General features: G+C 57.3%; 4 protein-coding genes across 4 annotated transcripts; 1 reads left to right on the plus strand and 3 right to left on the minus strand.

Annotated features, from left to right (window-relative positions):
- Nucleotides 1–621: 621 nt before the first annotated feature.
- On the minus strand, nt 622–7115 carry C8Q71DRAFT_885445 (uncharacterized protein; the record flags this gene model as incomplete). Its single annotated transcript, XM_047928546.1, has 9 exons — nt 622–1145; nt 1215–1383; nt 1438–1957; nt 2025–3529; nt 3592–3868; nt 3919–4178; nt 4233–5807; nt 5859–6124; nt 6182–7115. The coding sequence occupies 9 exons, from the start codon at nt 7113–7115 to the stop codon at nt 739–741; spliced, it is 5913 nt and encodes a 1970-aa protein (XP_047783243.1). The 3' UTR covers nt 622–738.
- A 1698-nt stretch (nt 7116–8813) lies between these two features.
- C8Q71DRAFT_739588 (uncharacterized protein) lies at nt 8814–10176 on the minus strand (the record flags this gene model as incomplete). Its single annotated transcript, XM_047922715.1, is given in 6 exon segments — nt 8814–8996; nt 9020–9642; nt 9662–9704; nt 9910–9971; nt 10058–10077; nt 10150–10176. Coding segments are annotated over 4 exon segments (545 nt in total), but the record flags the coding sequence as incomplete, so codon positions are not given.
- A 1429-nt stretch (nt 10177–11605) lies between these two features.
- On the minus strand, nt 11606–13545 carry C8Q71DRAFT_356005 (Zinc/iron permease). Its single transcript, XM_047918043.1, has 5 exons — nt 13226–13545; nt 13070–13145; nt 12479–13005; nt 12016–12212; nt 11606–11939 (listed from the first exon to the last, which is right to left on the minus strand). Exons 1-5 carry the CDS (start codon nt 13317–13319, stop codon nt 11781–11783), a joined length of 1053 nt encoding a protein of 350 aa, XP_047783245.1. The 5' UTR covers nt 13320–13545; the 3' UTR covers nt 11606–11780.
- An 822-nt stretch (nt 13546–14367) lies between these two features.
- C8Q71DRAFT_854295 (uncharacterized protein) lies at nt 14368–14997 on the plus strand (the record flags this gene model as incomplete). The annotated part of the gene is made up of 3 exons (XM_047927023.1): nt 14368–14508; nt 14637–14882; nt 14944–14997. The coding sequence occupies 3 exons, from the start codon at nt 14368–14370 to the stop codon at nt 14995–14997; spliced, it is 441 nt and encodes a 146-aa protein (XP_047783246.1).
- Nucleotides 14998–16768: the final 1771 nt, after the last annotated feature.

Genomic DNA, 16768 nt, shown 5'->3' on the forward strand with positions numbered 1-16768 from the left:
AGGGTCATAAGAGATCAGCGAGGTGTTGAGATTGCTATTCCTTGAACAAGCTTCAAAGGAATACATAGAGCTCTGAGCGTCGCGCTGACCGGCGCGCGCACAGCGAAGCGCCCGTGCGAACGACGCGCCGCTCTCCGTCCTCAGTGGGGCATAAATTTCTAAGTGTTGGCGATGGCACGGAGAGCGTACTGTGGTATGTAAGACTGGCTGTACCAAGTTCCGGGACCTACACACAACGTATAACTACTCTGGGTAGCACGAGACTCCGATGTGCCAATTTACTCGAGCTAATAGTAGTAGTTAGTACTAGTCACCTACTAGGAGTCCATGATCTCGAACGCTCGCCGCGACTTGTCGTACTTGATCCATGATCTCGAACGCTCGCCGTGACGTGTCGTACTTGGTCCATGTTCTCGAACGCGTAACACAAACAACGGTACGGCTTGAGTCATGACGTCCCACTGCCACGGTTTTAAGCGACTCGGAGCGATGTACCGTCACGACGCTGTGGTAGCGTCGTTTGCAAGGCCGCGTTCATCTTCGACAGGTCTGTTGAACCAAGATTCATAGCACAAGTTGCCCTTCGGCGCCGGAGACATCAAGGGTGGTACACGCAACGAACACCGTGATGGGCACCTATATAGCGAGATTCCACTCACTGGAACATGCTTGAATACATAATGTACTCGTTTGCAACACACTAGTAGTACGGACAACAAATGAAGCAATCACCGAATACTAATCACTCTCCGCGGCTGAATCCTCTGCGCCGGCTCCTGCGGTCGCAGCCTGTCCTTTCTTACGGCGTGCTTGCAACTGTTTGATAGCAGCCAGCACCCTCGGAAGTGCCCTCGCTAAGTCGTCGAAGATCTTGAAGGCCGGCAGTTCGACCTCCAGGCTACGTCCGTCATCCCGGACGACGCAAGAGCTCGGTGGCAGTCTCAGCAGGAACTGAGATGATGGAATGTGAGCAAAACGAAAGACCTGCAAGTGCCCCATGCTGCCCAGCACTGCCCTGAAGTGGTTGCGCAGCCGAGGTTCGTACACCTGGACAGCGATGTAGGAGACACGGCCGATGTTTGCACTATCGCGCTGCCACGCATGCGCCACACCCTTCCCAGCGGTTCGCGAATAGAGGGTGAAGACTGATCATGAACCACGGAGACACATTGTAAGTGGCACGTAGTCAAGAACAGCAATAGTGAACTGCATACCTCGTCCGATAAGCACACGCCCATCATCTACGACGACTCCGTAATGGCCTGCAGTTAGCAGGTCGTGTTTGGCTTGTTTCGCGTTAGGCTTCGCCACCAAAGCGTCGCTAAGGGCTTGCACATACGGAAGCTTGTTCTCAGTGAATATCTTGTCTCGACGTTTCACAACCTGTACTCTTGTTGTAAGGGTCATCATCAGAGGGTAGGGTTGATTCTGACTCACTGCTGCCGCACGTTGTCCGGCTGCAAGGTCCGCATTAGCCGCGTTCCCAGCTGGCTTAGTAGCGGGTTGGTTCTGAATACGAACAGCGCGGTTGAGTCCAGTGGTGGTCCCGACATTGTCCTGCTGTTCACGGATGATAGCTGCCATCTCCCTGATGATTATTCGACGTGGCGTCACGTCTTTGACGTCCGCGCTGTCAGATTGAGGCTGACCATCCTGGGGCTTCTCCGCGTCCAAGTCCCGGGCTCGCGTTGTCCGTGTCCTTACGCCCTTCTTTGCGCGTTCTGTCTCATGGGATCGACGTATCTCTATGAGCTGTGAACAGTCGAACGCGCTATCACGCGCGAAAGAGCCATCCAATGGCACTGTGGGCTCAGGTGCGATCTGCAGAGCCGGTAGTTCAATGATTGGGACGGTTGCAGAGGCGGCGGCGGCGGCAAGGGCTCTCTGGATGTTGAGGCTATCTTCCTCGGCCCATATCTCGGCCTCCTCGTCATCATCGAGTCCACCAAGGTTTTGTCTGTGGTAGAGTACACGTCAGCCCGCAGTCAGCACCGTATTACCTTGATCCTGTTCGAAATGCTTACATGCGGTCTGTTTCGTCCAGAGCAAGTGCAATCGCAGCGCATTGCAAGTTGAACATCTTGTCGTCGAGGTGTCCAGGTCTCAATGGCGTCTTTTCTTCAGCATCGAGTAGGCCTTGCAATTCCGCGACCTCCGTTTGAGGCTCGGGTTCACTGTCATACTCACTACTTTCCGAGTCCGACTGACCCGAGTCTGAACCATCTGACGTGTCACCACCATAACGCTCTGGCGCTACCACCGTCACTGAGGCCTGGTCAGACCCGGTTCTGGCATTGGTAATCGGATCTTGACCTGGCGCAAACCACGAGCTGATACCAGGTAGGCGGGAAATGGGAGGTTGGGCTGCAGAGAGTGGCCGCAAAACGTCTGCGGGGGCAATGTCGAGGTAGTTCCAAAGACTGGTCGCCTCGGACCAAGCTTGCTGAGCAGCTTCGCTGATTTCCGCATCCGTTGGGAAGACAGCGAGGCGCGCGAGGTCAGCGCCTGCGGTGTCGAAATAGGTATGCGCGTATCCTGATGCGCGAGCCTTGGCGTTCGTCGTCTGCTTGAATGTCATGGCGGTACGAAGCAGAACTGAGACCCGAGGAACCATGAAGAGGAAGTCGAGGTAGGTGAAGTCCTTGAGCAGTTTGCGGCACTCGCCGAAGACATGTTCGCAGGCTTCGCTGGAGTGCAACCACGGCAGCAGAGGGAAGGGTTGGCTGCCGGTATGATCACGGTAAACAAAGATGAGTCCCATGAACCCATCAATGAGGATGCTCATGATGTCAGCGGCCTCGCGCGAGATGAAGTAGCGGCTCGTCGAGTACCTGGCATGGCTCAGGAATGCCTTCCAGATGTCAAGGTAGTAGCGGACCCGTAACACCATGCGCACACGCTCCACATGTGAGATACGCCGGTTTTGGTACGCGTCGTGCAGGTCCGCAAGTGTGAAGAGATATACAATGAGGCCGCGCTGCTCAGGATAATTCCCGATGACGTGTTCAAGTGTCGTCGCAGAGAACAGGCGACTTGCAGCATTATCGTCTTGACGGTCAAGCTTCTCAACATCACGGATGAACAAGGGGCTGTCGTCTCTAAAGGCGACATCCCGTACATCTTGAAAGCCCATTGTGTAGTTGCCAGTGACCAGGAGACGCGCACCCGAGTACAGATTGTTTCTCGCCGTCTTCAAACCGTGCTTGTTGTCTTGGATCATCACCGTGGGCAGGCCGTGGTACGTTGGAATGGCAATGGAAAGATTTGACATGCCTTCGATGGGGTGCTTGATTGTGTGCACGATCTGCCGCGGTGATTGCGAGGTGATGAGACGTTGAACAGAGCGCTCTGTCTCGGTCCCGTCGCAGGCGTACGAGGCGACGTGGATCTTTCGTTCTGCCAGACCCATAATCAGTCGACGAGAGTGTACGCAGAGCGTCGGCGCATCAAGATTGTCGGGGATTGCCTTCGCAGCGAGAATGAGTGGTGGGATATTGGGGAGTGGGATCTGCAGACACCAGAGCCGGAGCTGTTGTGATTGAAGACGCTCAGACACAGAGAACAGACATTGATAGTAAGTTAGAGACTGACCTTGACTGCCTTGACCTTAGGGTCGTTCATCGTGCTCAGTAGCTTGCGCAGCTCCTCAGCGTCAGCCACTGCTTTCGGTCCATCAACGGCACCAATGACGAAGTGCGTTTGCTTCTCTGGGTCCCAGTACGTCCGTAATGCGGCATGAAGCTTGGTATCATCGCAGCTGAGTGATAGAGGACCACTGTAATGTACAGAGGCAGTGTAGTTGACGGCGAGCTCGAAGGTGCGATCGTCTATGTCTATTGAAAGACGGGGTATGCGCGCTTGCTCTGACCTATCAACATGGTTAGTGTGCGCGAGTCACAAGGGATGTTAATCACTCACTTGATGGTGCGTGGGTTGGGAAGTACTAAGTGGTGCGAAAAGAATCGATAGAGCTCCGGGCTATGTACCAGCGCAACGTTCGAGAACTCACGGAGCGCGGGGCCGTGGTTGAAATTCTGCATTCCAACCTTTCGTGTATCACGACTTTCCTTCTCGACCATGCCAAGCACCATGTCTAAGAAGACGCGGTGATCGTCGTACTTGCCCTGATGTACGCCGACAGCAAACTTGACGAACGGTGAGTCCAGAGGTGAATCAGACTAGCCGGAATCATGATAAGCATATGTGCGTCAATAAATGAACACATCACGTACCTCATTGTCTCCCTCAAGTAGATCCTGAAGGCCAGCTGTGCGAGCGTACAGATGCCCTAGGTTCTCGTTGCGATATTGATAGTTCAGGTACTTGTAGTGCTCCGGATCGGGGGCTGGAACACGAAGAGCGGTCTTCGTGCGCTTCCAATTGTTCACGCTGCTGCAACAGACACATATAGCATTTTCAACTGAGCCATGCTTGAGGAGATGGCGAGGAATGATGCGCTTGCAGTCGACCGCGAAGATCGCCTGCCGGATATGGTCATTGCGCCACCTCTGCTCTTGCCGTTGTTGTCGATCGACCACCAAGCGCTGCGCGTCGTTCAGCTCGCCGAACGGTCGTCCATAGAGCTCGTCTGCTATCACAGTCTTCGACCGGGCACCTCCGCCATGAGCTCCTGTCCGCCTCAAGTACTGCACAACGTTGGGTGCGTGGAACTTCGTGATACCGCCACAAGGAACACTGTCAGGCTCCTGGGCTGGCTCGGACGCCTTGACGGTCGCTGCGGGCTCCGCCTTGTCTCGCTTGTGTTCATCTGCTTTTGATTTCCACCCTAGCTTCTTGGCATAGAAGTCCATGGTATGTGTCACCCCGGCGGGGACAGCCTCAGTCCTGTGTCTTGAGCCGTGTGGTTGACCCTTTCGACCGTCAGGCTTAACTTTGCCGTCAAGCTTCTTGGGCGGATTGCAAGTACGACGTGACTTGGAGGTCCCGCAGTGCTTGGTGTGATCCCGGAAGCGTGTAACACTGTAGGCTTCCTTGCACGCCACCCAGGATGAACACACTGAATGATAGACTCTCCAGCTCGCCCCAAGATCGAACTCAGCACTGGCATCAAGCTTCAGTATCTTGCGCTCGAAGTTTGCGAACCGCGCCTTGTTCACGCAGAACGTCCCGTCCTTCATCGACTCCCGTAGCCGCCTGCTTGCGACTGCAGATGCACTCGTACCAGTAGCCTTTGCCGTATGTGTTCTGCCATGCCGGGTGGCACGCTGGCTTTCATCCGATTCCGAGTCCGAGTCGGCAGATGCGCTCTCCGAGTCTGAGTCGGCAGATGCACTCTCCGAGTCTGAGCTGGTATTGCTCATAGGGTCTGTATCTGACGACGATATAGACAGGCGGCCGTCGGCATTAGACCCAGGTGTTATGCGCCCAGAGTCAGAGGCCGGCGGTTGCGTCACTGGCCTGCCCTCAACATCGGAGCTGGGACAGGACAGTAGCTCGTACGAGTCTTCGGAACGCAAACGCGCAGACGAGACAAGTTCGTACTCTGACTCTGACTCTGGGGCTGACGAGCTGAGCGGCACAGCGCTGACCATGTCTGTATCAACATCGGAGGTGGGAGCGGCGAGCACCTCGGTAGCGCCCTCGACGATGGTCGACTTGATGGTCGACACCGACCCAACCCGGTTGCGTTTCGCAGATGCTGACACGTCAGAGCGGTCCGGGGACTCGTTACGAAGACGTTTCAGACGACTGGTGTCTTCACATGCAAGCACAGTAGGTGTCGCCGCGGCGTGGGACTCGGATGATGCACGCGGGTTCTTGCTTTGGGAACAGGGCCCTGTCTTTGTCTGAACAAAGGTGAGCGTCACTGATTCTAACAAAGGCGAAAGGAGACTTACGTGATCATTGTACGCGCGTACAGCGATGTTGAAGTACTCGACGCGAAGCTTGTGGCGGGTCTTATGGGTGAAGAGACCGTCACCAAAAAGTGCATGGGCGATGGTGTTGATCGTGCATATTCCGCACGACGAAGTGTCCTTCTGCTGACCGTGTGGTAGGGTATTGCCCAAGTCATTGAACTTCCGACCAAAGTCGCGCTGAAGCCACTTCTGTAGCGCTTTGATGGCCTTCTGAGGGGCGGTTGAGCTCGAGTCCATCGAGTCACCTGCCAAGTACTATAATCAGTATTCACATGTATACCAAGTCCCGAGGTGAGACTCACCGTACGATATCGACTTTGTCCGGAAGTTGACTTCTACAGCGACCCAGTGCCGCGCGCTTGCAACGTATACAGGAAACAAGAGCCGTTCCCTACGATGGGTCGTGAAGAGATCTTTGTAGTCACGAAGGAATGCGCTCGGCTCATATTCACTGGGCTTCATAGCCGCGGCTGCCTCGACCTCGCGCATGAAGACAAGGTTCGCCACGACAACTGACTTCGCTAAAGTGCGGTTCCGGTGGACGCGCTTCGCAAGGTGAGTTGCGAACATGTCGATGTGTTCGTCGCTGAGCCAGTCATCCGATAGAAAGGTGGCCAGTACGTCGAAGACCGTGCTGACCGCATTGAGGGCGCGGTAATCCGCTGCCCAGGGTATCACAGCTAGTCCGTCACGAGCTTCATCGACCTCCTTGACGATGCTTCTTCCCCACCTCGTCATCCATTCTTCGGCTGCATGCCAGACGGTCTGGTGCGTCCGGGCCCTCTCGGTCTCCAACCAGAAGGTCAGCGCGTAGAGCGGGACACGCGAGTCTTTGTAGCGCCAGTCCACAATCGACTGAGCCCCATCAAACCACGCCTGGCCGAAGCTCGCTTGCAGTTGGCGCAGTATGATCGTCGGAGGTAGGGGGCGGCTACGGAGTATAGAAGGATGCTCCGTTGGCGGGGAGGAGCTGAACAGCACCTCTACCTGTGGGGTAACCAGGACCGAAGGCTGTGGAGGCAGCGATGTTGCGAGGAGGAGCAGTATAGAGGTAGTTTCACTAGGTAGATAGCTGGAATACTCGGGAGGGATTGCGAGGACGCGTTGTCGAGCATTGAGAACGCACTGTGGAGTATCGCTGCTAGGGTATTGTTTCCCGGCCTGAATCCACTTGGACTCTACCCAGACAGTGGGCAGTTCGTCGTGGATTTCAATGACACTGACGTGGTTTTGCATGATTCGGAGATGAGCAGCAAAGAGAACAATAATGAGAGCCTCGGAGTGAAGTCTGCAAAGCGTGGCAGGTTACTGGAGTTTGGACGTTGCCTGACTACGTAGTCACCCTTGCTGATCAGTGGCGCTGGATTGATTATGCCAGTGAAACACCTGCAACTGAGTTTCTATTGCGTGTCTGGTAGCTATAGCCCGAGCTCTACATTGATGTATGTACATCTGTTCGTCAATACCTGCCATTGTAAGCACGTCGTGCTGTACAGTGATCGTACACTGGCTAGGAGCTTCCTTGCCATAAACGAAAGGCTGAGCGACGGCAATCAGTGTTCGCAGAATGCCCCTGTACAACGCACAATCATGGTGAATGCAGGGCGGAGTCGGCCATTGAATATTGAATATTGAACATATGCATAGTACGAGGGAGTGATCTGGCTCACAAGCGGAGCTTCAGCTACAGTCGGAGTCATGGGGTTCAATATCAATCCGGGTCCTGCAGGTGCTGCCCAGCCCCGACAGGTTGTCCGGGCCGGGATCAGCCCTTGGCTGGCATACCCATACGTGTCCGGACAATTCCTCAGACCTTGTCCGGCGCACCGACGTGTTTTTCCGGACAAACATCAGCCCCAACCCCTCAAAATCGCCCAAATTTGTCCGGATTCGATTCAGGCTTCCTCCCCAATTATCAGGGGTCCTGTAGTGGGCCGGCCAGCTGATGGCTCTTCTGCGAGGTCCTGCACATGCCCCGTTCTCAATTGCCAGGCGCATGCGCAGTCATCAGAACGACGGGGTTCTTCAACGCCCATTCTGTCCTAGACGTACCCTCCACTGGAGTCCCCACCCCAATGGGGGCACCGCGCACGTAGCGCATCCCCACATGCCTAGGAGGTGCTCACGAGCCCAGCCTCGTCGCAAATGCGCTGAACATGGGGTGCACCATCCACCCAACGGGCGCGACGAAAATAGGATCAGGAACGAAGAGCGGTTTGATGTTCCGCAGCGTCCAGGCCCTAGCCCTCGCCCAGCTCGTTCTCCGATCCCTACCGCATGCGGTCGACCTCGGTTCAGAGACCACAACGTCCAGTGCGCTGCGGTGACCTGAGCCGAGACACTGTTCCGAGAGGAGTCGACGTTCACATCCGCAGGCCAGTCTGCGGCAAACATAGAACAGAAAGCGTCCTCGGAGAGGCCAGATGGCTCGGTCATGATCGAGAGTCGAGAACCATGCCTGTCAAGGTCGAAGAAACATCGTACACGGAGACATTTGCGCGAGAGGAGGATGTTGCGACCAGTTGAGAACCTCGTGCTTATCGAACGCCGGTGGCATGGTGCGTTATATAAGCGAGCCGTATGGCAACTAAAAGTGAGCAGCCTCGTTTCGGGTCACAGGCGTGACAGATCGTGATTCAGATCTTACAGATCGTGATCTTATCTTACCATATCAGGCATGCAATCGCAGACCGGTGACACTCTGTCCACGCTGGGCCCCTTCGTTTGCTCAGGCCTGGCGATTATTATACTCAGAGTATTGACGTCGTCTTTAAAACACAGAGCGATGAGATGAGTGCATGGGCGGGTGCTTAGTAGCTCATTTTGGGATTAGGCGCCCGTGCGGGTACTCAGCCTTGCGAGCGTTCTCAGTGACTCTCGCGTGCGGGTACTTGTCATCTGGATGTATCTACACACATACGGGAAAATATACATGGGCAAACCATGCTCCTTGACCTCATATGCCAGTCATATCAGGTTTGGGCTCAGCGCTGTCACGAGTATTGTATGTAGATCGATCCTAGAATGAATTTTGTGACAAGCATTGGGAGGTCCACCGTCTTGTGCTGTGTAAGGATTGCATGCACGGCGGAAAAGGGAGCGCGTGGAGCGGGGATGGAGATCAACGAGGAGCGGGGATGAGTCGTCCAGGCGAGAGTGCAGCGAGAGGTGGAAGTAGTACGCGGCGAGTGATCAGATCAACGCGGGCGAGTGAAAGGCAAGTGCGAATAATTACTGGTGGTGACTCTGCGGGTGATGTAGACGTTCGCTCACAGCTTGTATACATGTAGATAATACAAACGACCCGGGTCAGAGGTCACAAGAGGAGCCTCGCAAACTTATCTATCGACTGGCACTGTCCACCAAATATTCACTACCGTACCTGCACGCTCCAGCAGGGCATTGCTATTCACACTGCCCTGCATAACGTCGACCGCGGCCATCATCCGCAGGGTTGGGTCCAGTGAACAGCACCACCTCAGCGCCGCCATCACAGTATCGGACATACACAACCTGCAGATGTCCGCACAGAGGGAGATGGTTGGGAGATGGGCAGGCGGCGCGCGTGGGCGGCGAGACATTGCAAGTGAGCGTACGCAAAGGTCGGAGCGGCCCGGGGGTGCACAGGAGTTGTAGGTGATGGTCAGCGAGAGGAGGCTGATCGCCTGGATGTGAGAAAGGGCGGATTCGCGCACCTCATGTTGGAGTGTTGAGAGTCGGGGACGTATCATGTGCCATGAACTTGAAGTAATACTTGAGTGTCGAAGTAATACTTGAGTGTCCGCCCTGGTGCAGAGAACTTGATCTACAGGTCGAAGCCCAAGCCTAGTTACTCGGAGATGGCAGGGCGGGCATTGCAGCGCGAAGGACACACCGTAGATGTCCATGGTGAGCGGCACGCGGACAAGTGGCAGAGCGGCCGAGGAGTGGACTCCAGGTGTTCGGAACGGACGGCGGACAAGTGCGAGAGCGGGAGCATGGTCAAGCGGAGAGCATCCGTGAAGGTATTCAAGTGCATCTACTTACTCACCGTGCATATACCGATAAACAACCCGCAAGTTTTCACCTCGACCACACCGCACAGGGCACCTCCTTACAATGTGTCGTTACAGTAAGTTTGGGGAGCGGCCGAGCGAGTGAGCAGGTCGCCGCTATCATTAGCGGTCAGCGCTACCCACCGCAACGGAAATGGTCCATCCTGAGGGTAATGAGCACAGGAAGCTGCCAGTCAGTGACGGATACACGGGTCAAAATGCGCGACCTAACTTACAATCCATGCACTGTTCAAGACATAAATGATAGCCACTATCTGGCCACTATAGTCACTGCGGAGACCGTTGACCGAAGCGCTCGCAAGGCTGAGTACCCGCACGGGCGCCTAATCCCAAACTTCGCCAAAATGAGCTACTAAGCACCCGCCCATGCACTCATCTCATTGCTCTGTGTTTTAAAGACGACGTCAATACTCTGAGTATAATAATCGCCAGGCCTGAGCAAACGAAGGGGCCCAGCGTGGACAGAGTGTCACCGGTCTGCGATTGCATGCCTGATATGGTAAGATAAGATCACGATCTGTAAGATCTGAATCACGATCTGTCACGCCTGTGACCCGAAACGAGGCTGCTCACTTTTAGTTGCCATAGAGCCGTCATTGGCTGTTTCACTTGTACTGTGACTCTGTGAGCTTCCACTCGCTCGGGGATTGGTGTGAACTGGATGAGACTCGAGCGATCTCGTCGCGCAGAATACCGCTCGTTCTTCTCCAATGCTGTTTAGAGGACCTGCAGCTGAGCTCAGAGTCCCTGCACGCTCGCACAGTACACGACGCAGAAAGCAGACGCATCCCTCCGCTTTTCCGCGAGAGCAGCGAAGCCCGACGCTGTAGTGGGGTGCCCGGTGGGCGCGACCGACTGATCTTCGCAAGTTTCGTAACAGAGAGCGCATCGTAGGAACTGCAGAAGCAGTACGACTACGTCTCGAACTGGAAGCTGGAAAGTTGACGAGCAAAAATGAAGGAACTGAACGTCACCGCTGTATCGACCGCGTGTAGTGAGAGACGGTGACAAGAGAGGACTACGTGATCACTGCTTACAGCCTCCAGCAACGCGTTCGTAAGCTTATGATCAGGGTGCATCTTGCAAAAGAGCTTAGGGATGAAGACGATAGGAAATCATTCTTTCCTTCTGTACCCGTCGGAAGATGTAGGTGTCACCTACATTTGTCAATCCGCGGTATGTGTCCACGCGATACGACGTCCTACACTGATTGTCCCCCATCTCTGCAAATCGCTAACTGCGAGCATAGCACGGTTGATGAAGCGATTCGTGCATAAGCTAGAGGGCTCGCGTCCGCCAGCCTACCTACGCGAGTCACCTTACTCCGAGGCGGGTGTCTCCAGATGGAACCGTATGGAACGGGGTGTGCACCGTCGAGTAGCCCCCGAAAACGCGTCAAGGCTACGGATAGGTAGCATCCCCGGAGCGATTGCGTCCCGCTCTCATCATGCCGTCCAACTAGCATTCCGCACAGATACAATACAAGAGCGAGCATGAAATGACCACATACACGATGTCTTTCTGCCCGACCCAGCCGGGGCAGCGCGCACATAACCAGCCACCGGGCGTTGCATCGGACTGTGCTAGAGCGAGCACGTACGCGGTCCTGCGTACACGCGTCCGGAGAGCCCAGACACGTACGTAAAAAATCCGGACGACCGCCCGAGTTCGTGAAGAACTCCGCGCCGTTCACGAATGGGACGATGGTCTCCAAGGAATCGCCCGAAAGTCAGGACGCGCACCACCCCGGAACGGCCTCACGCTTGACCACAGAGCCCTCCACCCAAAAACCAAGGACGACCACGAACCTCGTGCAAACACGGACCACGCCACCCACACGCGGAGGCTACGCACCGCGCCCGTGGTCATGCCCCACGAACGCGCCGATCGCCACAGGCACGAACATCCCCAGCAGGGTGCACGCCGTCCTCGTCTTGTGCCCGACATCACCCTCCTCCGCGTGCCCAGGCCGGAGGACGGTCGCGACGTACAGGAAAGTCCCGCCCTGCCACTCGCGCCGTCAGCAAGGCGCGCTCCAAGCTCCCCGGATCCGGATCCGAAGATGAACGAACTGCACTCACCGAGACGAGCATGGCGACCCCCGGTACCCGCCCCGCCCCCACTGCGGTGTCGCCGACGCCGAACCATGAGAGGAGCGCGTAGGACGCGAGCGCGCCTAGGGGCGTTGAGAGGCTGAACGCAGCGATGTGCCGCTTGCAGTCCGTGCGCGAGAGGGACGTGGACAGAAGGGAGGTTGTGAGTGCGAGGGCGGTCGGAGCTGGGTAATCGGATCCGGATGGGGGAGAGAGAGGGAGGGAGATGGGAGGATGGTGTAATCGGGACAACATCAGATTTGGGTGGTCATGAGAGACGCGGTGGAATAGTCAGATTGCGGTTGGTGGACGGAGCCAGTAAGAATGGATGGGTGGCGGTGGGCGTTGATGGTGGCGGTCGCATACGGGAGTACCACGTCGCAAAAGTAAATGAGAGACCAGATTAGTGCGATCACCGACTGACCGACCGGACCCAAGAACGAAGACTTACCCTTGTGTATCACCAGCGCAAAGAACACCACAAGCGACAACCCCGAAGGCACCACCGACCCCGCCTCTCCCGCACCCACACCGCCCTCCGCCGTCCCAGAGAGCGCAGACGAGCCCAGCGCCAGCCCGTCCGCCAATGCGTGCATCACGAGCCCAAGCGTAAGTGGCACCGCGCGCGCCTTGCCCTCCCCATCGCCAGACACGCTATCGCTCCGTCTGTGCACCCTCCTCGCGGCGGCACCGCCGTCGCCCGAGCCGAACGCGATCCCCTCCGCGCGTTCAAGCTGGGAGAGCTCGAGCTCGGCGTCGAACTCGACCGTGCTCGGGCCGTCGGCGAGCGAGGGCTTCCGCGTATGCGGCGGGGAGGTGGGCAGCGCGGGCGAAGTATGCGAATGCGGCGAGAGAAACTGCTCGACGAGGAGCATGAAGGTGAAGCCTCCGAGGAGGGAAAGTGCGATCGCGGTCGTTGGTAGCTCCGCGTGGCCGGAGGAGGATGAGGAAGACGACTCGGCGAGCGTCTCGACGCCTCTGAGTGAGGGGAACGAGGCCGGTGAGCTGCATTATTGGACTGGCGAGATGAAGGGCGGCTCACTCGGGGATGATGACGCCCAATGCTGCGCCGAGGAGGAGGCCTGTGCCGAGCGCGGAGAGCTTGGCCAGCGCAGGTTCTGTGTGTAATATGGGCGCGCAATGGCGGCGTACAGCACGTCAGCATGACACTATTACAGGAGACGGGCAGACGGCTCACTTGAGAATGCGAAGGAGAGCGGGAGGACGCCGATGCCGAAAGAGGCTGCGGCGAGCAGGACGGACATGAACAGCACACCGAGGAAGCCCGACATTTCGGGCGCGCGGTCTGCTTTTCGAGCAGGACGTTCCGGGGCGGGCGAAGGATAGTCAGGAGGACTAGTGTTCTTGAGGAAGATGGAGGGTGTCGACTAAGAGGGCTTGGTGGACAGGCTCGGACGTCGAGCGACGCGCTGCGCAGCGACCTCACACACGCCGCCAGACGCGTTTCCCAGCGACGCGTCTCCATCACGTGCAAGGGCCCGAGGACCGTGGCGGGGCCCAAAAAGGACTAGCGGGGACGCGCCCCGGAACTGGGACTCGAAAGCAGTGCAGTCGGACGGTCACCGGGCGGGTCTCCCTCGGCTCCTTCGCCTCCAGACGTCATCCTCCCCAGCTGCCGGCAACCCGTCCTCCATCCTCGCCATAGAACGCCCCAGAGGGAGAGAGGAGCGGTGCCACGGAGGAGGTTCATGCCCGCGAGCGGTGCGCGAACGTCTTCATCTCGCTGCAGCCAAGTCCGCTACAGTCCGTCATCCAGAGAGCGCGAGATGCCCGGAATTACACCACCTGTGCTCGATGGGCGGATGATCCACGCGTGCGGCCTTCGCCCTCCGGATTCGCGAAATGGGCACACACGTTGTACTCGCCTCGTTCGTCCGCTTCTTCGACCCGTTCCAGACGCGCCGACGATTCTGCGTCCGCCACTGGCCCTGCGTTGACCCGCCCTCCACGGCCTGCGCAGGCCGCCTCCCCTCCAGCCTCTGCACCCCGCGAGAGGCCAGCCAGGCACCGTCTCGTCACCGTGGCCAGTACGTAAGTCAGCACCGGCGGCCCATCGAACTGTCAGTGTCAGTGTCACGCCGCGGGACGACCGTCCGCGCAAAATGAACTGCGGACGGGCTGATGCCAGGAGGCGGCGACGGGTCGCCCGATCGGCCTCAACCTGGTCGCAGCCACCGCGCGGCAATCGGGGCCCCTCCTCCTCGCCAAAAGGCTATATAAGTGATCCACCCCCAGCGTCCGACCGCTCCTCACCCCCCACAACCCCTCTCTTATTTCCCCTGCCCCGCCAATCCCTCCACCCCTCGCCGCTATTTCATGATGTTCGCCTCTGTGAAGTCCCTCCTTGTCTGCGGCGCCCTCGCCCTCGCGGCTGCCGCGCAGAACATCAACATCGCGCTGCCCGAGGCGTTGGTGACCGTGAACCCTGGTGACAACATCACCGTGCAGGTCATCAAGCCGGTACGTGCCCCACTCGTGTCTCGGCCACGCCTCCTTTCACTCCTCCCTTTGTCCTGCTCCGGTCCGACCTCCATCCACCGTTTCACCTTCTCCTCGTCTTCCACACATTCGCTTACACCACCCAACAGGACTCGCTCACAGGCTCGACCGAGGTCGGCATCGCCATCTGCCTCAAGTCCTGCACGGGCTACACCGGCGGATGCGACGCGGTCGACCCCACCGAGGCCCTCGGCTCCGTGCTCCTCACCTCTTCCTGGGCGCCGGTTTACCACCCCGACGAGTGGTACCCGTACCAGAACTTCACCGTCACCGTGCCGACGAGCTTCCAGAGCGGCCAGGCGATCCTGACCGCGACGCACTTTGCGTTGCTCGGGGTGAGTTATTGGTCATTGATGGGGCAGTGTTGTGCGTGCAGTGCTGACGTGTGGTTTGTAGGCGGGTCCCTACCCGTACACGGACACAGCCAACCAGACGATCAACGTCGCGTAAACGCGACCTCTATGATACGCAAAACGGCCTTGGCCCATGCGCGAGACCCGCTCGCGAAAGGACATCGAAACGAACCCTCGAACCATGACTGACACTGAACGAAACGGACTGTGTTGTACACTAGCTACGCCCACCATAACCCCGGACTAGTTGGCCGCTGGCCATAATACCTCCATACCGTCGTCGCTGTCGTTGCTCTCCTTGTCTCTGAACTCTTGTACCGTACACATCGGACACTCACGCATCTAATGAGCAGCGTACACTAGCTACGTCTAGTAGTCTTGACACAATGTACATAATTGTGCACACCCCATCACTATTACGAGCAGACCTTTTGGGACTTGTTCGCTCGAGACGCGCTGCGACCGCTATGATCAATGGGATTGCGTACCAGGTGGTCTGCAATCCACGCGGAAGTGGAACTTGGGACGTAGTCTGTGGACGGCGATGCAGTTTGAGGAAGAGAAGAGGATACACGAAGGATCATGGGTACGTCATGATGGTCATGGATGGGCACCGCCACACCTTCTCCGGCCATCCATGATACATGCTACACCGACTCATGATCGTCGCTTCGTGAGCTAAAACTGAGGTCCGTGCCCATGTCCGTTCATGTGCTCGACAGCAGGCCAGGGTAGGCAGGTGCGAGGACGTTCTCGATCGTCACGCCGTGCGGCAGTTAGGGCGCGCTGACGGAACACCGTATACCTGGTAAGTAGTCTGAGAGTTCCGGTCAGCACGCACGGCGAGACACGCACACAGTACATGCCTCACCATCCCCAGTGAGTCACGACCACGAGTTGACAATGGCTCGCCCACTTGCACGCATCGGGGGGAGATCATGGAACGGACACACTCATGCCTACTCCTACCTTTACGGCAGTGGGTACGGAGCTTGGGGGTAGGATGTACGTACCAAGCCAAGCACTCAGGCTACTAGTAGCGACCCCGCATCCTCGACGAGACGTCACTACGGCGAGACGACGCCGTGCCCGCGTCCCAGCTAGGTGCGATTGAGTGGTGCGCGGTGCACGATGCAGTCACCAGTGGGCTTGAGAACATACTAGACGGGAGTACGAGCATAGCCTTGTTCGGAGAAGCGTCATCAGGTGTCCTGCTTCAGCGGCGCGCTGTGACGCATTCATGATTGCACGTTCTGCCGTGGTGCACCTGAGTGGGAAGGTCGTCGAGGGTATGGTCTTGCGCTTGCCGTCTGGGTGATGATTCTCCTGTAATTTGGCTGGAGACTATCACATCGTAGCGTGGTGCGGCTTCGAAGGCGGATACTTGGACGGCGAGAGTCATGGTATAGCAAAGAGGTGGTCAACGTCGAGGAAGGTCGAGGACTGGCTGATGGACTGGCAGCCGCCCGGCCATCACACTGACCAGGGACGCCGATTGGTTGGTGCAACGCAAATGCCTTTTTGAGAGACGCGTCCCATCCCCGGCGGTGTCCGCAGACGTAGGCACCCTTCGCGATATACTTACACCCGACACTATGCAAGGAGTCCCGGTGCCCTATAGGACCTACTATTCGCGGTTTAGTTGCTCAACGTCGAATGACATCTTGAGCTTCAGTGTCTTCACTAGGAAAGCGGGCGACGTTGCCGGCGCCATTGCGGTGAGTGATCGCGACGTCGCTCATAACTAGTTTGCTTACCATACCATGCATGTAGGTTCGTGTGTCATGGTCTACGACGCGTGAGGGCACGGGAGATTATATGGCCCTCGTCCGATGATGAGCTTGCAACCAATGCAACTTTGTTCAATC

This window comes from Rhodofomes roseus (genome assembly GCF_022264815.1).
Source record: "Rhodofomes roseus strain CIRM-BRFM 1785 chromosome Unknown C8Q71scaffold_3, whole genome shotgun sequence".
Taxonomy (NCBI): Eukaryota; Fungi; Basidiomycota; class Agaricomycetes; order Polyporales; family Fomitopsidaceae; genus Rhodofomes; species Rhodofomes roseus.